This window comes from Coenobita brevimanus, chromosome 111 (assembly GCF_032717465.1).
Source record: "Coenobita brevimanus isolate Jiangsu-jjx chromosome 111, ASM3271746v2, whole genome shotgun sequence".
NCBI classification, from domain to species: Eukaryota; Metazoa; Arthropoda; class Malacostraca; order Decapoda; family Coenobitidae; genus Coenobita; species Coenobita brevimanus.
Window position 1 is genome coordinate 31,996,501 of NC_137064.1, and position 23,119 is coordinate 32,019,619.

Genomic DNA, 23,119 nt, shown 5'->3' on the forward strand with positions numbered 1-23,119 from the left:
GGATTGAGCTGAGTTAAACTAGTAAAGTCTTTCCTGACTGAAAGGGTTTAATAGTACAGTAGTTAATGGTGATGCGCTTCTGCTGCTGCTGTAACTGTGATCCCTCTTAAACCCTTCCACTCTGATGGCATATTACTGCAGCTATCAGACCATTTTATTCAGCTGAAGTGAGCATCAGAGTAGTAATGAGGCTATTGAAGATAATGTTGATCCCCTCTAGTTAAAAAAGTCTCCCCTAAGCTGAAAATAATCATCTGGAGTCAAGCAAGAACAAGCTAAATAATACATCACCAGTGTCTACAGTTAGTAGGGTACCATTTTTCAGTTTGCACTGATATCAACATTGTACTAGACATGTCACATGAATTAAATGTATTTCACCAGAATTCAACATATCTTACACTCAGATAATCAACAGATACAGAACCCATTTAAATATTGATTTAATTTGAGATTGTTGAATTCCAGTGAAGCACATTGTTTTCAAATGAAATACATCAGATGCTTTGTTGGTATCATTTATGTTGACTTGAAAGATGATATATGGTACTGGGTGTACATGGTAATGTCCTAACATTATGATATGCATTTTTCATTTCTCAGGGTCTCCTTGTCAACCCCAAGCATTGGCCCTGCCTTGATCAACTGCTGTCAGTTCTCTTTATTTTGGAGATGTATATGGACTGCCTGGGGCTTATCATTTCAGCACTTAAGCGTGACCCACATTACACCAAGGCCAATGCATTCAAGGACAAGATATTTGAACTCCAGCCATCACTTGTGCAGGACGTGAAGAATTTTTACTGTGATACGTATGTTATAATTTTTTCCGTCATATTTCTTTTAATGGCAGTTGGCAGTAGCCATTGAAGATTGTTGTAAATACTAAACCCTGCACCAACAAACTTGTTCATAGAGTCACACCCTGTCAGCCATCATTTGAGATTCATAGGTCATTGTGAAGTTTTTGGATAAATATGTACATACTGTGTGAAACAGATGGTCATTTTACCAGTAGAAAGAAATCACATTGGCTAACTTGAGGAATGTGTTAAACAGATTGCCACTTTACCTGTAGGAAGAAAATTGCAGTGGTTAATTAGAGGTGAGTGTAAGGAGAAGGTGTGAGTCTCTAGACAAGTTGGCTTGTAGAGTATAGGTAGTTTATGTTAATGCAGTAATTGTGTACCATTGAATATATTTTGCTAAGATTGTTCTATATCATGAAGTGGGGAGAATCCTTCACTCCATAATGTGGGAAACGGTGTGATACTGTTGGTGATGGTGATATTGTTGATAAGCAACGTTGGGTCTGGTTAGTACTTGGATGGGTGACCGCCTGGGAACACCAGATGCTGTTGGCATCCCTACGTGTCAAGTGGGGTTGGTGGAGGATTAGTGCCCCTCCCTGTAAAACAATTAACTCTAATCCCTTGGCCACCCCATTTGGGATACATGGCGTCTGGCAATGGATGGATGGATATGTTAAATTATATTTCTTTGTTTGCAAGCCTGGCATAGGAATGTGATGATCCTCACCACCCAACATGTATGTTGCATTTGATATATGAGGACATGAGGAGGGGTGATGATTTTATATGCAGAGCTTCCTTTCTCCTGTGGTTTGTGCCGTCATTACGATCTTGGAGCCTTGTTGTGGCCCGTCCACCATGTATAAATGTTGTAAATTGAGTTAGGGTGATGATGTAGAAGTTGATACATTTAAGAAAATAACTCATAGGTTGTACTCTGTCACAGTGATTAAGGTAAGTGTAATAACTCTTATGATTAAGGTAAGTGTAATAACTTATACTATTGCCAGGAGAATTCATATTGATTCATATTCTTGTTGAAAGTTTTCCATCCATCCATCCATCATCCAATCCTAGGTTGCCCCATGAGGAGCGAAGGAGCCTGGAGCTAGGCAAGTTGGTCATAACATTTGAGATGAGAGTAACCAGCCTCATTTTTCCCTGAGTGTCATTACATGATGAAAGTTTTCATTATATATATATACATATATATATATATATATATATATATATATATATATATTTATATCTATCTATCTATCTATCTATCTATTGCCAGATGCCTCAATCCCGTTTGGGGTGGCCACAAACAAATTGCCTCCAAGTCGCCCTGTCCCCCACCATTTCACCGCCCTGCTCCCAACTCACACCCCCCTCTCTCATATACCTCTCCACCCCATCCCTCCATCTCATCCTCAGCCTCCCCCTCCCTCTTCCCCCCTCCACCTCACTCACATACACTCTCTTTGTCAGTCTTTCACCCTCCATCCTCTCCACATGGCCAAACCACCTCAGTGTGTTCCTCATAACACTTCCTATCACATCCACATCCACACCACAACGCTCCTTTATATCCTCGTTCGTCAGCCTGTCTTTCCATGTGACTTCACAGGCTCCTCTTAAATAACTCATTTCCACTGCTCTCACTCTTGACTTGTGTCCTTCCAACAACATCCAAGCTTCACTTCTGTATGTTAGAGTTGGTATCACAATACTGTCATGTAGTAACTTTTTCACTTTCATGCACACTTCCCTGTTTCTTATCACTGCTTTCAAAGAACCAGCAACCTTTCTTCCCTGCTGTACCCTTTCAAGCACTTCACCCTCCAAACCTCCATCCTTACTCATCACACTACCCAAGTACTTAAACGTACTCACATTTTCCAATTCCTCACCATCCAACCTCGCTGTACATTCACTGACTTCACCTCTCTCAAAGACCATCACTTTACTCTTCCCTACATTCACCTTTAGATTCCGTTTCTTACACACTCTCCCAAACTCATCCACCAAGCCTTGCAGGTCCCTTTCGTCTTCACTCAACAACACAGCATCATCTGCAAACAAGAGTACAGGGAGTTTCCAAACACTATCCTCTCTCACCAGGGCCACTCCAACATCCACTACCCTACCTTGTACCTCTTTTATTACCCCATCCATGTACAGATTGAATAACCATGGAGACATGACACATGCCTGTTTCAACCCAACTTTCAAAGAGAAAAATTCACTTTGTTCACCATCCACACGCACTGCAGCCTTCGCACCATCGTACATACTCTTCACAGCATTCAACAACTTCCCATCTACTCCATATATTCTTAACACTTTCCACAATCCTTGTCTATCCACCCTGTCATATGCTTTCTCCAAATCCATGAAAGCCGCATACAACTTCTTTCCCTTCTCTAGAAACTTTTCCACTAAAGATCTGAGAATGAATATCTGATCTACACAACCTCTTCCCTTCCTAAAGCCTCCCTGTTCTTCTCCAACTAATTTCTCTGTTCTTTCTCTAACTCTGTCAATAAGTATCCTACCATACACTTTTCCTATTATACTAAGAAGACAAATGCCCCTATGATTACCACACACTTCTTTTTCCCCTTTTCCTTTGTACAAGGGAATAATTATATATATATATATATATATATATATATATATATATATATATACAGTAGAACCTCTCTCATTCGGACTATATGGGGGGAAGGGTTGTCCGAATTAGCAGATTGTCCGGACCATCAAGGTAATCTCCAGTTCATACCAAAAACTATCCACATATGGTATGTTTGTTAATTATTAACATATGTGGCATGTGTCAACCCTATGTAACTGCAAAAGATGAAAGGATACTAAAATAACCAAACTAATCATGTACGATAGTTTTGTACTGCATAATTTACAGGTAAGGCCATGACAAGAAACTAGCCTACATTTTAAATTGTAGTAAGTGACTAAGGCCCGTGTAGGCAAAAAAATAAATTAATTAATTAACTGTAATATTTGGAATAAAAATAAAACTTATGTAGGCAAAAAATACATTGTCATCTTTGGCATATTGATAACACCCATCTGGGCAAGAAGCTAATGTTTGATGTACAAGTAAAGCACATTTAAGTACAAAAAATAACCTACAGTAATCATTAAACACTGCAGAATATTCTGACCCATTTTTGTGTAAGCAAACTCCTCCTTTTAACACCTTTATTCATTGCAGAAGCTACACTTGCATTAAGGGGCATGGTAAGGAGGATTAACTTTTGAAATAGAGCGTAAAAATATAAATGGTTGGTGAACTAGTTGATGGAACGAATGCTAGTGTGTGTTTAAACAGGCGCCCATGTTGCGACCTAGCGTGATCCGAGACTAAACGAATGATGATCGCTTTCCGCGCTGATACTGAAAATGACTTTAGAATTACTTTCAACATATTTTTGAAGCTTACTATTTTTAAATTTTGTCCGAATTAACAGAAATCCGGATTAAAGGGGTCCGGACCAAAGAGGTTCTACTGTGTATATATATATATATATATATATATATATATATATACATATATGTAGCTACCACAAATTGACTTAGGCCCTCCCCCCACAAGATATTAAAAAACACAGAATTCATAGTATATCACAATGTTTGTTCATGAAATGCCATTCTTTAATACGAAATCAAGTTTCCCTTGATATAAAGGAGCGTTGTGGTGTGGATGTGGATGTGATAGGAAGCGTTATGAGGAACACACTGAGGTGGTTTGGCCATGTGGAGAGGATGGAGGGTGAAAGACTGACGAAGAGAGTGTATGTGAGTGAGGTGGAAGGGGGAAGAGGGAGGGGGAGGCCGAGGATGAGATGGAGGGATGGGGTGAAGAGGTATATGAGAGAGGGGGGTGTGAGTTGGGAGCAGGGCAGTGAAATGGCGGGGGACAAGGCAACTTGGAGGCGATTTGTTTATGGCCACCCCAAACGGGATTGAGGCGTCTGGCAATAGATAGATAGATAGATAGAAGTTTCCCTTGTTTTTCAGGACCAGTTGGTTGTGTTTTGGCATGGAATCACTTAGATCTCTAAAGTAATCTAAGGACATTTCTTTGCACCAAACATTTGTCAGTTCAGTCTTGAGGTTGTCCAGATTGGGTGTCTTCTTTTCTGTCATGATTTTCTTCATCTTTGCCCAGCAGTTTTCTATCGGATTTAGATCCGGACTGTTGCCAGGCCAGTCGAGGACCTCAATCCGATTATCCTGAAGCCATTTTGTCACCTTTCTTGACCTAAGACATGGAGCTGAATCATGCATGAAAAAGTCGCACCTATGAATAGCAAAAAAGTTTAACAAATGACCTTTCAGAACCTGAATGTACCGGCCTCCATTCATCATCAAGTTCTTAGGAAGAAAGTAGAGGCCTCCCCTTCTCATTTCACCTGAGAAACACCCCCATATCATTACTGATTGTGGGTGCTTAACAGTTAGCACTGTGTAAGCAGGGTCATATCGACTACGGGAGGCAGGGCGACGAACCTTGGCAGAACGCACCTGGAACACTTGAAGTGTTCTTTCATCGGAAAACATAACTTTTCTCCACTCATCCGATGTCCAGTTTGCATACTTCTTGGCAAACTGAATATGCTGCTGCTTCATGCGGTCAGTGAGAAGCGGTTTCTTGGCTGTGGTGTGGCTTGGCAAACCCAGCTCCTTCTGCAAGCAGTGTTGGATAGTTCGAACTGAGACGTCATGTAACAGCTAGGGATGCATTCCCTTCAGTTTGGCTGCTGTCAGTTGAGGATTCTTGATTACTTCCCTCTTCAGAAGCGTATCTGTACCTCTGGAAGTCATCCTCCTCTTTCCACCGCCATGCTTGTGCTCTGGTACAACGTCAGGTGACAGGCTGCATGCTGCAGCAAGAATCTTCATGGCGGTCAACTTTGTGCGTCCAGTACGTTCACAAATCGTGTTGATAGGGACATTATCCTGCCACCATGGAATGATACAGACCCTCTCATCTTTGAGCAGTACTTTCCAGACATGACAACTCGGCTCTAGGAAAATAACAGGGCAAACAGTAATGCCTACGAAAAAAGAGGGAGGTGCAAGCTCGGAGCGATTGGAACATATACTGTACTCCCACTCTCGCTTCTGGACAAGCACTGATGTGCTGAGTGTTTCACCACCTCCCGCCAACACCAGAGGAGTTGCTAGTTACTTCTTGCCCCAGAAATTCACTTGATAGAGGTGGAAACATAAAGCAAAGACAGACAACTCACCCATAGCAATTCTGTGTGTAGGTCCTAAGTCAATTTGCGGTGAGTGACAGAGTGACTTGGAGGCGTTTTGTCTGCGGCCACCCTTTGCGGGATTAGGGCGTCGGGCTATAGATAGATAGATAGTATATATATACATACTATATATCCATTCATCCATCCTTCATCCAATCCTACGTTGCCCCATGAGGAGCGTAAGAGCCCGTGGCTAGGCATTTGGCCCCGACATTTAAGATGAGTGATATATATATATATATATATATATATATATATATTCATTCATTAATTCATCATCCAATCCTACGTTGCCCCATGAGGAGCGTAGCAGCCCAGGGCCAGGCAGTTGGTCCTGACATTTAAGATGAGAGTGACCAGCCTCACTCATACCTGAGTGGCATTACATGAGCAATAAACCCCAACCACCCCTTGGATATAAACCTTCACTGGCTCAATCCGACTGGAGTGGAATAATTACCCACTAAACCACCAGGCGCCAAAATTTGGCTATATGGCTACCACCCAGCATAGTAAATGGTTCCCTGGAGTACAGAAAATAATTTGGCTTGTCACTCAGTGTAGAGTCACCCACAGGCAGGAGGAGGAGGAAAGAATGAAGGAAAGAAAGACAGAAGAAGGAGTGTAAAGTCAGCCATAGGCAGAAGGATGAGGAAACAATGAAGGAAAGAAAGATAGAAGAGGATGGAAGGAAAGAAGGATGGAGGAGAGGAAAGGGCAGATACCCGAGAGCAGCACTACATTGAGTGAGTGGATGGTGAGTGCCCCCACCTACCACTATATATATAGATAGATAGATATATCCATCCATCCAATCCCATGTTGCCCCATAAGGAGCGTATGAACCTGGGGCTAGGCAAGTTGGTCCTGACATTTAAGATGAGAGTGACCAGCCTCACTCATCCCTGAGTGGCATTACGTGAGCAGTAAACCCGAACCACCCTTTGGATATAAACCTACACAGGCTTAATCCAATTGGAGCACCTTAATTACCCACTAAACCACCAGGTCCCATGATTTGGTTATATGGTTGCCACCCAGCATAGTAAATGGTTTATTGGTGTACAGGAAACCATTTGGCTTGTCACTCAGTGTAGAGTTACCCACAGGCAGAAGGAAGGGGGAAGAATGAAGGAAAGTAAGACAGAAGAGGGAGTGTAAAGTCACCCTTAGCCAGAAGAAATAGGAAAGAAAGAAGAAAAGAAAGACAAGAGAAAGGAAGGAAGAGAGGAATGGGCAGACACCCAAAGCAGCACTACATTGAGTGAGTGGATGGTGAGTGCCCCCACCTACCACAATTATATATATATATATATATATATATATATCATCCATCCATCCATCCAATCTTACGTCACCCCACAGAGGAGCATAGGAACCCGGGGCTAGGCAAGTTGGTCCTGACATTTAAGATGAGAGTGACCAGCCTCACTCATCCCTGAATGGCATTACATGATAGTAAACCCCAACCACGCCTTGGATATAAGCCTTCACCGGCTCAATCCAATTGGAGCGTAATAATTACCCACTAAACCAATATATATGTATTAGGAATGAGTCTTTGTCAGTGTTACATAAAGCTTTGTTTGAGATGTATATATACGTACTGTACTTTATACTGTATGTTCTGTATATTGCAAGACACAGATTATAAGTTTCCTCATATATGGTATTGAATTGTTGATTTTTTTTTTATATTTTGTTAGTCTTTTATAACTGAAGAAATGAGGAATGAAATTTTTCTTTTAGCAAAGGTTGTGGGGACTTTAACTCAAATTAATCCCTTCTCCCATCATCCAATCCTTTAGAACCTCATCAGGATTATAAGGGCTTAACGACCCATTTCATTCATTCAGAACAAGAATGGTCAGTTGCTTGCCCTTGAATTGTGTTTTGTTTACAAGAAACCCAGTACTGTATTTTGCCCAGACTTTGACCCATATGAGTGATCTGGTTGGAGCACCTTAACCTGCCAGGTATCTGAGCCTTTATTCATTTACTGTACTGTATATGGTTACCACCTAGAGGTGTAAATGATTTCCTGTGTTAAATTATTTTCCTTGTCACTCAGTGGAGAGTCCCATTAAAGACAATACCTGTTCCATATTAACTGAGTGAATGGTGGGCACCTGCACCAACCAATAATCCAGTGGCAGTTAATCAGCCTTTTGTGTTTCTTGATGCTTAGTGCTTATTCTAATTGATTTTAGTGTTTGTGTTTTGGTCAAGCACTGGTGGTACTTATACAATACTAATCCACTTTTTGTTTTTGGTTTTCAGTGATATTTTATTCCAGAACGTGAGTTATGACCATACCCTAGGAGACAAATTCATCAAGACATGTGAACTTCTGAGACCACCTTGCAAAACCCCACGACCACCATCTCCCTTCCAGCTCCAGCACTTGAAAAAACCACTAACCAGATTGTCGTGGGATCATCTCGCAGAGTCTCTTATTGCCACCTATGATGACTTGGTTGAATCTGAAGGCATGGTAAGTTACTTGTTTCACCAACATACCCTTGAAGTTACATTTTGATGTCACAGAATTACTCTTCCAATTGTCCCAACTGGTACTCAGGTAATCATGTGCGTTGTTTTGCTTTAATATTAGTCAATTAGAGACAGTTTAGAATTTGGAAATGTAAGTAATCAAGGAATGGAGGAAAGAAAGTATAAGGTAATGGGTATTGTGCAAGATGAAGATAAGAGATAGTGAAGTGGGTGACTAGGAAGGTGTGTTGTGAGCAATCACAGGTAATTAAGTAGGGAGCTGGTTTGTTGAATTATGATAAGATCATAATATACAGTACTCTGAAAATAGGAAACAATTCATCGTCACAACATGCACATCAATATCAATTGCCTTTCCATTCTTTTAACTAGAAACAAAAACTTCTTACTGTATATAAATTACTGTGAGTGTTGTTCATCTTTTATGTATAGTACTTTTCACCTGAGGTCAGAGAGGGATGCCTTCACTTGGTGGCACCAATATAGCTGGGCAGCTCCTCTGCCAAGTTGTACAAACATCCCTCAGCTTCTTCCCTACCCCCCAAATAGGGTATGGTAGAGTGCAGGAGAAACTCAGCTTCAGCTTGCTGTCAGTTGGGTTTACATCTAGATGAACCTGGGTCCACAACAACAAGTTTTTCTTTTATAAACATTGAACTAGTCTGTGCAATTGTTTTCCAGGCATTTGCTTCGAGAATTGATGTCCATGAAGCCCTTAAAGTTAAAGAAGTTTTGGATGGTGTGGGTGCTCAGAAAAGCATGGAGGTCAATGGCAATTTCATCACAAAAGCTGATGAAGCTAATCCAGTTAATGGAAGTACAAGTGTTGAAGGCACTGATAAGTTAGTGGCAAGTTATACAAGCCAGGAAAACAAATACAATTTCATAAATTCCAACACAGTTGATCTTAGTCAACCTGTTTATAGAGAAGCTAGTGAAAATGAAAAAAAAATCAGTGCACATAAGTCTCCAAATACTGATGAAAGAAAACATGCACTTGTCACTGAGTTGACAGACACTTGCCAGGGTCCACGGCGCATCCCAAGCAGAAGACAAACCATTGAGCTGGGGGAGAGCCAAGATTCATTCAGAGTAAGTGAGAAGAGAAGATCAGTGGATAGTGACACTTTCTCCCATCCTGATGATGAACTTAGAACTATGGATGAGGGAATCAACCTGATGAGTGAAAAAACACATACAAGTGTTTCTTCTAAAGAAGCCCAAGGTATCCAGATGACTGAAAAAAATGAAATAAGAAATCATAAAGACATTCAGGATATAGGAAAAATTGCATCTGACACTAAAGACCCTGTAGAAGTGGGCTTAGGTAACACTTCTTCAGGTCATTGTAAAAGTACAGCATTACTGAATATGGATCAGAGCTCATGCAGAAGGACAATAACTGAGGTGACTAATGACACATCTGAGGATCCTGAAATGAAGAAACATAGACCAGAAAACATATGTGGGAAGAATACATCAGATTTGCCAGTTGCACAGTCTGAAGAGAAAAGTCTGGAAACAGAAGATCAGTCAGAGTTCAGCAAAAATCTTCAAGAGAAAATAGCAGAAGATGGTACAGTAAGCAGATGCAGAGTTCAGAATAATGATCAAGATAGAGCTTATCAGCCATCTGATAAAACTGAAAAACAGAATGATCAGAAGAGTGAAACATTATGTGAACAGGTGCAAGAGAAACCTATGTCATACGAAGCAAATAAAGACCTTCAGAGGGAATCTGATATAAGTGAACAAATGGTACACCCAGGGTTCCAGCCAGATCATGAAAATAGAAATTTTGAGACCACTTCTGTTCTCAGTAATGAAGTGGAAAAAGAGACAAGTGTTTCCAGAGCTTTGTATGACCAGGAAGAAATACCTGCAACTGACACAGAGGAAGATCAGAGAGAAAATTACCTAGAAGATATGGAAGGTGCAGAGGGAGAACAAGAAGAAGGTGAAGATGAGGATCTGAGAGAAAATGAGGAAGAAGAGGATGGCTTAGAAGATGAAGCAGAGGATGAAGAGGGGGAAGATGAGGAAGGGGGCTTACTCACAACTGAGGTAACTGAAACAGAGGCAGCAGTCAATGCACTGAAAGGAATAATGGGTCTGCAGCCCACAGAAATCTTGGGTCTGCCAGAACCAGAGTATGATTATGACAATGATTATGCCGAGTATTTCGATGGGGGAGTGTATGAAGAGGATGATGAAGAGGCTTACCATGAAGAGCAAGAGGGAGTAGAAGATGAAATGGTTCAGGAGGATGAAATGGAAGGAATGGAGCAGGTTGAAGGAATGGAGCAAGAGGGATTGGAAAGTATGGAAGAAATTGAACAGGAGGATGTTACTGATCAGGTAGAGAGAATGAGTCAGGCAGGAGTGGAACAGGAAGAAGAAGCAGATGATAATGACAGGGAACAAGAGGAAGAACTTAATAGACATCATGAGGATATTAATGAGAATAACATAGATGAAAGAGACATAGATGAGGCAATTGCAGAGCAACTTAAAAGTATCCAAAAAGATGGAGGAGAGCCAGGTACTGACACAAGAAACCATGAAGTTTTAGAACAAGAAGAAAGATTAGATAATGATGGAGCAGAAGAAGCAAGAACAGATCAAGAAGGATTAGAGGTGGATACTAGTAAAAAGGCTGATACTGAGCAAGCCGAACATTCAAAGAATCAAAAAGGAAGTAAAAAAGTGGGCCCAGAAGAAGCTATAAGACAGGAAGAGTTTGAACAGCAGGAAGGAGATGCAGTAGATTTAGAAGACAATGGAGTTGATGAGAGTGAGTACAGGGAAGATGATCAAGATGTTGAGAGTCAGCAAAAGGAGAATCAGAATGAGGAAGAACTTGAAGCTAGATCAGTAACAGAAAAAAGGAACAGTACCGAGGATGATACAATACAACAAGAAACAGACACAGAAGCTGAAGGAAGTAAAATGGCAAATGTAGATAAGGATGAGAGCAACAAAGAAAGTTGTGGAAGTAGAGATACCACTTCCAAAACTGTTGGTGGTGAAAATACACCTGCTGAGACATGTGACAAAGCTGAGGAAGGTAAGACAGTGGGGCGAGTGGGTAGGAAACCAAAGAGACACAAGCGAGGACTGGAGAGGGAACTGGAGCAGCTGGACTACTGGGGTCGACGTCAGGAACGTGATGCCAAGAGACGTAGACGCACCATCTCCTCCAAGCTGCTGGGCACCATTGAAGAAACTGAGTACCTGACATGGGGTGATCTTCTTCGCAGCTTTATTCCCACTAGTTTACTGTAAGTGTCCAGTGCTATTTCTCTGCCTTTTTCACAATGTATTTTAGTACAGATGTTCACAGATATACATCACTATAATGGGACTGCATTGCTGTGAATCATAACATTAAGCAGTGAATTGTTATGTGGATACATCATAACATGGATTCCATGGAGACATTTTACCGGGAGTCCCAAGGTTGGCTGTGTGGGATATACTCTTACCTAATCCAAGTTCAGTACCTACTTAAGTAAGTTCATAGCCACCTAGAATACCATGCATGTATACTACTCAAGTGCTATGTAAGACCTGCTTTTCACCAGAATTAAATACAGTTACCTCCTGTTTATCATGCATAATTGGTAGTAAACATGGTGCGTAATGACAGAATTGTTCGATGATAAAAGTACAGAACCTCTGGGAGTTATCCTAATTGGTTCCTGGCATCCCAAGTGCAAGCCCAAATTTTCCCTTTCATGACACTTTAGACCCATTAAGTACAGATGTACTGTTATGGTAAATATCAGAAACACACATAGGTATGGTTAAGTCAATAGAAAGTGATGAAATGGGAACAGTTTGAAGAAACACATACCATAGAGACACCAGAGATGGGCTAAGTTAAGGGGTTCTGAGGCTAGGGGTGGAGAGAGCAGGCTCTACTGCCTGGAATTAACTCCTCAAGTAGAGCCTCATTTTTGAATCCCTCAGAGCCACCATCAGAAACCACAGATATTGCACCATCATTGTTGGCAGTCAGGGCAACATTGTCAGGGACAGGGCGACATGGAGGCAATTTGTTTGTGGCCACCCCTTATGGGATTAAGGCAATAGATAGATAGATAGATTGTTGGCAGAAACCAGCTCAGGTGTGCAATAACGATGTTTTTAAGTTGAAAAATGCATGATAATGGCAAGGGTGCAGATTTTCATCCTTCAGTGATGACCACAGCTGTTATAACCGAGTGTGTGATAATCAAGGGATCACTGTAGTTAATGATTTTGTACAGAATGTTAGTTGATTCTGACTTGGGAAATATCTTATTGCTGAAATTGAATCATCATCATCTAGACCTCCTTTCCCACCTTAGAGTAAATGAAGATGAAATTGCTAATTGCTGTCAGAATTTTTAATTTTTTTTACTAATCAGTTATGCTATTCCCTCCAGTTTAATGCATTATGTTTGTTTTTTCCTGATGTAGCAGTATGAACAATGAAGCAACAAACAGAAGTTTAGTTGTAACATGAAGGAAATGAAAATCAGAATTCATGATTGGTCGCCTCATTTCACAAATTTTGCACATGACAGACACACAGCCAGACTCAGTCAGGCAAACCACCTTCATTCATCCTCTTATATCTGTCTATCTATCTACCTGTCTATCAATCAATCAATCTATCTATCTATCTGCCTATAGTAAAGCATCTTCCACTTATGCACATAGGCCACTCAGCTCTAACCCTAGTTTTTTTTTTTTTTTTTTTTTATGCGAGGAAGAAGGAACCAAAGGCCATGAGCCCGCAGTAACAGTTCCCTCCAAGAGAAAAACAAAATACAAGAGAGAGCCAAATTCAAGATCCGATCATTTCGAGATGCCTGGACACAATGCGTTTGAAAGACTGGAGATCATAGAAAGCAGGAAATACAGACAGAGGGAGACAATTCTAGAGCTGACCTGTTGCATAAATGAAGGACTGGGAGTAACGGTTTACTCTTGCATTAGAGAGTTGGACAGAAAAGGGATGAGAGTTTGCTGCTAGACGGGCACTATGCGCCTGTCATAGAGGTGGAGGGATGCATGCAGACAGTTCAGAGGACCAGTGACCATTGAAATAACGATAGAAAAGAGATAAAGATGCAACAATGCAGTGAAGAGATAGAGGTTGAATGGAGTCGGTAAGAGGAGGATAGTTAATGAGACGAAAAGCCTTTGACTCCACCCTGTTGAGAAAAGCTGTATGTGGGTAACCTTCCCACACATGAGAGTTGTACTCCACACAGGGGCGGATAAAACCCATGTATAGAGCCCCCTGTGTTTCTTTCCTTCATTCTTGCCTCTTCCTAATGCCTATGGGCAGTTCTGCACTGAGTGACAAGCCAAATGGTTTCCTGTACACCAAAAAGCCATTTACTATGTTTGGTGGTAACCTATCTGTCTATTGCCAGACGCCTTATTCTCGTAAGGGGTGACTACGAACAAATCACCTCCGTGGTGGTAACCATACAACCAAATTATGGCACCTGGTGGTTTAGTGGGTAATTGAGTCACTCCAGTCTGATTGAGCCTGTACAGGTTTATGTCCTAGGGGTGTTTGGGGTTTACTGCTCTTATAATGCCACTCAGGATGTGTGAGGCTGGTCACTCTCATCTTAAGTTTCAGGACCAACTTGCCTAGCCCCAGGCTCCTGTGCTCCTCATGGGGTAACACAGGATTCAATGATAATGATGATGATGATGATGAAGATGATTATTTTATTATGTGTGTGATAGGTGATGGCAACAATCATCCACTCAGTTGATGTAGTGCTGGCTACTCCATCCTTCACCTTTATCACTGTTTTCCTGTGTCTGTGCTCTCTCTTCCTATTTCTCTCATCATTCCTGTCACTTATTACTATCTTTCTTTCCATTTCAGGTGGCTTTACATTGAGTGACAAGCCAAATTGTTTCCTTTAAGCCAGGAAACCATTTTCAGTGTTGGGTGGTAACCATAAAATCAACTCATGTGTTCCCTATGTGTTAAGATATGGAATTGTGGAGGGTTACTGCCCATAAAACCACTAACTCTAAAGACAAATGGCCACCCCTTATGGGATTATGGCATCTGGCAATAGATAGCTAGATTATTATATGCATCTTGATAGTGTAGGGAACACACCAATAATGCATTGCTATTGGCAGAAAGTTACTTATCAGCATATACAGGTACCATATTATCATATCAAAAAAAACCGATCTTGGGAGGATGTTTAAAATGGAATGATAGAGACAGAGATATCTGAAACTTCTATTGTTGAGACCATGTCATATGGGAAATGGTTTGAAGTAGTTAGTAGATAGATTTTTATAGCTTCTGATTAATTGTTGGTCTACATAGTATTGTTTTTCACAGGACATGCAGTGATGATAAAGACATGAGCAAATTATTACAGCAGAATCTACCAACAGGTACATGAACTATTGTATGTTGTATTTTCAAGTCTTTGAACTTTTATTGATTTATTTGGAAAATATATGCAAATACTGTACATGTTTTAATGTCCAATGTAAGTCACAAGTATTTTTCCCTTAGGCAAAAGTGATGAGAGAAGCAGTTATTGTGGTCTTAAAATGGGTCCAAGTGATGCTGCTGCTGTATCTTCCTCTTCAGTGGCTCCCACCAACACCTCCACCATGGAAAAGGGAGGTGAGGAACTCAAGAATCAGATCGGATCTAGTATCAGGTCAGGTGCAAATGAAGAGACAATTGCAGGAAACAAATTGGAAGAGGAAATGGATGTAGATATGGGAAAGAAACATGATTTATGGGGAGAAAAAGAGAAAGAATCTGGTAACATTCATGGAAGGAATGAACTCGAAAAACTCAAAGAAGGCAGTGGATCTCAGAAGCTGGATGATGGTCATTCAGATGCAGCCTTTAAGAAGACTAATGCTGATAAAGAGAAGAGTGATGTGGAGAGTGTTGCAGTGAAGGAAGAAAAGAATGATACAGATACAGACAAAAATAAGAATTATGCAGAGGAGGACAGAGACAAGCCAAAGACAGTAGATGCTGAGAGTGTTGTAGATATCATAAAGAAAAGAGATGAGTTGATCTCCTCTCCTCTTGTGACAGAGGAAGAACAGGTAAGAAAAATTTCATGTGAAGTTTTTGTATAATCTTAGGGGTATTAAATTAACAGTCTTGGGTTATTGGGTTACATAAAATTTTCTTAATTTCATGCTAGAACTTTCTTCATTCACTTAACTTCTTCAGCCTGAGGATAGGTGCTGGAGAGGTGCCGTCCCATGATCGCTTCTATACAGTAAGACTTCCTTAAGTCAGTCTTTTGTTAGTAACTCCTGTAAAGTGGATGCAGTTTTGGCTTGCATGGCAGTTGGTCAGTGATTAGGGAAACTGCTAGACATTAATGTAGTCTAAGCATAAACATAAGAGTTTATGTTAGTTTCATAATATGATATGTCATGTATTTTCTTTTCATTTTTTGATTTCCATAATATGTAACCATTCTGTGTACTGTATGAGGAAAAATAAAACTCTTCCCGAAATAGCCATCTAGGAGAGGTTTAAGTACGTTTTCAACTTTTTTTTTTTTTCTTTTTTTTTTTTTTTTTTTTTACTGCAGAAAGGTTCATATTCTTCTTAGGGACAGGGTTATCACAGATAAGTCAGATTTGTAGATACAGGTAAGTCAGATAGCCTTAAGCCACAATTAGTCTTAGGGAGGTTTTACTATATAAGCATGCAGGTTCATTGCTGGTTGAGCAAATGTCCCCCATCTCCCTCTCAGTCCCCCAAATGGAGAAATGCAAACTGCAGAAGTGCAGCTTCAGCCTGTAGTCCACCAGGTACACCTGGCACCACAACCTGAGGATATTTATATTTTTAAAAGTTAGCTATACTGTAGTTTTTGGTGGTAGGTGGGGGCGCTCACCATCCACTCACTTAATGTAGTGCTGCTCTCAGGTGTCTGCCCTTTCCTCTCCTTCATCCTTCTTTCCTTCCATCTTCTTCTGTCTTTCTTTACTTCAGTCTTTCCTCATCTTTCTGCGTACGGGTGACTTTACACTCCCTCTTCAGTCTTTCTTTCCTTCATTCTTTCCTCTTCCTTCTGCCTGTGAGTGACAAGCCAAATGGTTTCCTGTACACCAGGAAACCATTTACTATGCTGGGTGGTAACCATATAACCAAATTTTGGCGCCTGGTGGCTTAGTGGGTAATTATTGTGTTCCAGTCGGATTGAGCCGGTGAAGGTTTATATCCAAGGGGTGGTTGGGGTTTATTGCTCTCGTGATGCCACTCAGGGATGAGTGAGGTTGGTCACTCTCATCTTAAATGTCAGGACCAACTGCCTAGCCCTGGGCTCCTACACTCCTTGTGGGGCAACGTAGGATTGGGTGATGGATGGATGGATAGCTATAGTTTTGCTGTCCACACAGTTTTATTCAGCCTAGAGAGACTTTTTTAACCAGTGGGACTAGAGACAGCTTTCATAAGCCCCTGTAATGACAGGGGGGCCTTCCTAAATTAGAAAAAATTGTCCAAGGGTAATAAGACAACTTGCTGGTAGGTGGGGATGGTGGTAGGTGGGGGCACTCACTGTCCACTCACTCAGTGTAGTGCTGCTCTCTGGTGCCTGCCCTTTCCTCTCTTCCTTCTTTTTCTGTCTTTCCTTCATTCTTTCCTCTTCCTTCTGTGTACGGGTGACTCTACACTGAGTGACAAACCAAATGGTTTCCAGCACACCTGGAAACCAATTACTATGCTGGATTGTAACCATATAATGAAATTGTGGTGCCTGGTTGTTTAGTGGGTAGTTAAGGTGCTCCAGTCAGATTGAGCTTGTGCAGGTTTATATCCAAGGGGTGGTTGGGGTTTATTGCTCACATAATGGCACTCAGGGGTGTGTGAGGCTGGTCACTCTCATCATAAATGCCAGGACCAACTTGCTTAACCCTGAGCTCCTATGATCCTCATGGGGCAACACTCGATTAGGTGATGAATGAAAAATGTCTATCTATCTATCTATTGCCAGACGCCTCAATCCCGTTTGGGGTGGCCACAAACAAATCGCCTCGAAGTCGCCCTGTCCCCCGCCATTTCACTCCCCTGCTCCCAACTCACACCCCCCTCTCTCATATACCTCTCCACCCCATCCCTCCATCTCATCCACGGCCTCCCCCTCCCTCTTTCCCCCTCCACCTCACACACATACACTCTCTTCGTCAGTCTTTCACCCTCCATCCTCTCCACATGGCCAAACCACCTCTGTATGTTCCTCATAACACTTCCTATCACATCCACATCAACACCACAATGCTCCTTTATATCCTCATTCGTCAGCCTGTCTCTCCACGTGACTCCACAGGCTCCTCTTAAATAACTCATTTCCACTGCTCTCACTCTTGACTTGTGTCCTTCCAACAACGTCCAAGCTTCACTTCCGTACGTTAGAGTTGGTATCACAATACTGTCATGTAGTAACTTTTTCACTTCCATGCTCACTTCCCTGTTTCTTATCACTGCTTTCAAAGAACCAGCAACCTTTCTTCCCTACTGTACCCTTTCAAGCACTTCACCCTCCAAACCTCCATCCTTACTCATCACACTACCCAAGTACTTAAACGTACTCACATTTTCCAATTCCTCACCATCCAACCTCGCTGTACATTCACTTACTTCACCTCTCTCAAAGACCATCACTTTACTCTTCCCTACATTCACCTTTAGATTCCGTTTCTTACACACTCTTCCAAACTCATCCACCAAGCCTTGCAGCTCCCCTTCGTCTTCACTCAACAACACAGTATCATCTGCAAACAACAGCACAGGGAGTTTCCAAACACTATCCTCTCTCACCAGGGCCACTCCAACATCCAGTACCCTACCTTGTACCTCTTTTATTACCCCATCCATGTACAGATTGAACAACCATGGAGACATGACACATCCCTGTTTCAACCCAACTTTCAAAGAGAAAAATTCACTTAGTTCACCATCCACACGCACTGCAGCCTTCGCACCATCGTACATACTCTTCACAGCATTCAACAACTTCCCATCTACTCCATATATTCTTAACACTTTCCACAATCCTAGTCTCTCCACCCTGTCATATGCTTTCTCCAAATCCATGAAAGCCGCATACAACTTCTTTCCCTTCTCTAGAAACTTTTCCACTAAAGATCTGAGAATGAATATCTGATCTACACAACCTCTTCCCTTCCTAAAGCCTCCCTGTTCTTCTCCAACTAATTCCTCTGTTCTTTCTCTAACTCTGTCAATAAGTATCCTACCATACACTTTTCCTATTATACTAAGAAGACAAATGCCCCTATGATTACCACACACTTCTTTTTCCCCTTTTCCTTTGTACAAGGGAATAATTATACCTGACTTCCAATCCTCCGGGACTCTACCTTCCTCCCAGGCCAATCTGCACATCTTCCACATCCATTCTACTACTATCTCTCCCCCATGCTTCAGCATTTCACCACACACTTCATCAATTCCTGGTGCTTTCGCTGATGAAAAATGTCTTCGCAAAAAATGGGTCAACCATTAATTGTGTTCAGGCAGTTTTTACTGTCAGAAATTTGTTCCAAAATACTATGACTGGACAGTACAGATGATGCTGTAAATCTGTTGGGAACTGGCATATTAATTTTACTGGTAGATATAGAACTATATTATACTGTACAATTGTTCTGTAATTTACTGAGAGCTCCAGGTTATGTACTTTATTGTTTATCTGCAGACAGTTTCATTTAATCTAAATTAGGAAAGGCCTCTTTGACTGCACATGTTATGAATGCTATGTCTAACTTTTCCCAGTTCAGAATGTGTCCAAAGCTGAGTAAAATTATCAGGAGGTGATAAGAATACGTCAAAGAAGAATAAAGATGACTCTGTGCCAAGTGGGTTAATAGTACAATAAAAATGAATGTAAAAATATGGCCTCTTATAATAAAGACAGGCTGTATAATGAAGCAACAAAATCCATAACTCTCTCTCTCTCTCTCTCTCTCTCTCTCTCTGTCAATGAGAGTGTGACCATGAATTAATAATTTCCAAAACTTGTAAACTAGACCGGTAACAATGTTCATATATGGTAGTGTGAAAGTGTTGAATTCTAAATTGTATTGAAATCTTACATGACACATTTGCTGCAGCTTAGGTTTCACCATTGCTTTGAATTCTGCTGAATTTGCATCTTTTTGAAGATGGAGTGAAGCGCACCGGCTTCTGTGCCCAATGACAGGGCTGGCGTTGTACGGCATTACTCATTTAATATATATACTGTATTTGTAAACCTGCAGTGGACTTTGAACTTAGCTACCTGTATTGGGTGTGAGGGGTTTAACATTGGTGGCAGCAGTGGGATATGAACCCACGCCTCCAAGGAGATTGGTGGTGGTTATAGGTTATAGGAGAATGACTCACTGGGGTTGTGGCAGTGTAGTGGCAGGTGGGGGTTGAAGATCTCACCCTAACAGTACCTCACTAAAAATATGCAGGAGACTTTACCATGAGTTGGGTAAACAGTGGGCAGTGTGGTAAGTTGGAGGCTGAGGGAGGAACAGACTCTCGGCATAGGTGGCAAGTTATGGTCAGGGGGCAATAGCACAGAGAATCTTCATAGGAGGCGTGAAATGGGGTGTGGACCACTTGCCACCAGCCCTGCTTTTGGCTGAATTGGTGGAGAGGCAGCTTGCAGTCCTGATGGTCCCAGGTTCAAATTCCTGCCGTGGTAGGAAACAGTTTAAGGTTTGAATTTCACAAAAGCAGATGTTACTGATCTGCCATAAGACCCGCCGACATGTCGTAAAAGTACCCCCATTAATACCAGTACATCTGTCCTGTATGAGGCAGGCCTAATATGTATTCAGTATGGACGGTGGGTGTTAGTGCTGAAGTGGTGACATGTGGAGGTGTTTGGTATGTGGGAGGACTACTGGGCCTTGGGAGCAGGCTGTGAAGCCTATGCCCAGAGTCTGCCATTTAAAGAAAGAAAGAAAAACGACCATGTCCCAGCCATCATGTAACCACAACCTACCACAGCTCGGTGAGTTAGCCTCAGCTGACCCCCAGCCTAGCCCCAGCCACGCCCAGTCCCCATCACATCCACCCTGCTACCACCTCGAGCGTGTCCTTGACAGCGGAGCATGGCCAACCAGCACAGCCCATGTCATAAGTTGCTTTCTCCAGGAAACTCCCTTGCTTTGGTCACCTGGCTCTCCTGCCTGCCTCTTGTACGTTCATTTCATTACAGATGTCATACCCCCTCTCTCCAATCAGTACCTCAGTTCTGCATGGGTGGAACCCATCGTCCTGCCCCACTTCGCACACCAGCTGTATCTCCTCCAGTTGGTGTGCGAAGTGGAGTAGGGCGATGGCCATGGCGGCCAGTTGCTCAAGATCATAGTGCAAGACTACATCTCCTGCCACCATTACTTCACCTCCCACACCAACCAATGCCCCGGACCACGCAGCACCACTGTCCTAACCCAACCCGAACCCTACAAGGGTCAGCACTGCCAGCAGGTGGACCTACAAGAACAATGGTGGAGTACTGGGTAATTTACTGGGATTAGATAAAAAAAAATTAATTACAAGAAGGACTACTGGGTAATTATATTGAGATGAAGTAGCAACATCCACAACTGCTTTCAGGTGGAGGCATTTCTTTTGCGACACGAGAACAATGGTGGGATACTGGATCTGTTGCAGCCTTTCCTCATAGTGTTGTGGAAGCGACACACCAATGTCTGGCCTGTATCGGCTGCCAAAATATTTACTGAAGTCTATCCTCGAGTCAGGTGGGTTGGTTTGGATTTTCAGCCATGCTTTTGTTCAGGTGGTCATTAACAGGGACATTTGAGCCAGTCTGTGTTACTTTACTCTTTTCACATTGATTTGGTCCAGCCTTTTTATCCTTTTGCAACGAATTTCTTGTAGTTCAGTGGTGGAAAATGACAATGCTATGTCTGTATATCCCATGTGACTAGCATCGTATGCTACTGTAAATCTAGTGTTATAACTCAGATTACCTGTGGTCAATAGGTTTACTTGATCAGCTGGACCGGGCTTGATCAGTAACAACAACAACTTAATGGTCAAGATTAAGAGATGATTATTTTAGGTTGTTAAAGTGGATAAAAATATACAGTAGTCAAATACAGTGTGTTAATGATAATGTTAGGTAATTGCAGGATCAGGTGTATGAAGATTGGTTACTGTTTGCTTATCAGTGCAGAAGATAAGAAACTGTTATTGTTTTACTTGTGGTCTCAGGTGTACCTTCACATGAATCTGATTGAGTGCTGGGGTTCAGCTGGTGTCATTGATCTTTAGAAAGTTTTTCTGGATTGTGAGGGTAAGGTGCATGATGTGAGTAAGTGTGTTGTGAAGTGAGGGGCTGCATTACAAAGTGGGGAGAGTGGATTGTTTAAAATTGCATTTTGTGTTGGTACTGAAGTAAGGGAAAGTGTTAGTTACTTCATATTCTGGTGAGGTATTCTTGTCTCTGTCTAGAAAGGGCAGCTGTTGTTATCTGTATATCTGATGGGTGTTCATGGAGGATGCTATTTGACTGAGGGTTTTGGGTGACTGTAATGATAATGAACTTGTGTATTTATTTTTGTAGCTCAGTTTTGGGTGGAGGAGTAGGATGTTTTTTAGACTATGTGTACTCATGGTAGAGATTTTTGTTTTTGTTTTTGTTTTTTTGGTGGTGGGGGTATTATATATGTAAAGTGCAAAGATGAAATGTATCTTATGCTTATAGTGGTGAATTATATGGTCTTATGCTCATGTGGTTCTTTGTAGGGAATAATTCTTGCTTCTTGGTGAAATTGATCTCTGTGGGTGGTCTTGGATGTCCTATTTATTTTTAGCTCATGCAGGAAAACAATGCATTTATTATTTTATTGTTACCAATGCCAATTTATATTATTTTATTGTTACGACAGTAATGCTAGTTGATATTCACCTCAAGAGGATATTTCATAGTGAAGGAGTTACTGTACATTACAGTGTTAAACAGTCTCCATTAACTCCTTCAGTTCAGTTATTCCTTTGTTATTTTAATCTTGTTGCCTGGTGATCTTATTTACTTGGTAACTTAGGAGAGAGATCTTGTAGTGAAGGGGTTAGAAACAGTGTTTGTTAATCTCTTCAGCATGATGTTACCTTTGTTAATCTCTTCAGCATGATGTTACCTTTCTTAACATGTTCATGCTGCAGCCATATGGGATTTTATAGCTTAGGAGAAATTCCTCATTGTGCGGGATTTTAGGATTTGTTTTGTGCTTTTTAAAATTTTCCCAGGTTTGACTCTTGTTGGCAATCCAGCTGGAGCATCTACACTTTAATGTTGTCCGAATGAATTGTTCATAGCATGTTTTCGGTGAGTCCCCCAACCCCCCCAGAGGTGATGACTGAGTGATTTCATAACATTGAAATTTTTGTCTTATCAAAGCACTGTATGCTTAAAAATATTGTACTGTATATATAAATATGTATTAAGATATTTG

General features: G+C 41.5%; 1 protein-coding gene across 1 annotated transcript in view; it reads left to right on the top strand.

The window, feature by feature from the left end:
- Positions 1-23,119, top strand: part of LOC145417857 (uncharacterized) — a 146,498-nt gene that overhangs the window by 12,018 nt on the left and 111,361 nt on the right. Inside the window, exons 4-9 of the mRNA XM_080286476.1 lie at positions 604-812; positions 8,366-8,579; positions 9,281-11,880; positions 14,976-15,031; positions 15,156-15,709; positions 21,258-21,403. Of these exons, the coding sequence (XP_080142602.1) occupies positions 604-812; positions 8,366-8,579; positions 9,281-11,880; positions 14,976-15,031; positions 15,156-15,709; positions 21,258-21,403 (3,779 nt within the window). The remainder of the gene's footprint in view (positions 1-603; positions 813-8,365; positions 8,580-9,280; positions 11,881-14,975; positions 15,032-15,155; positions 15,710-21,257; positions 21,404-23,119) is intronic.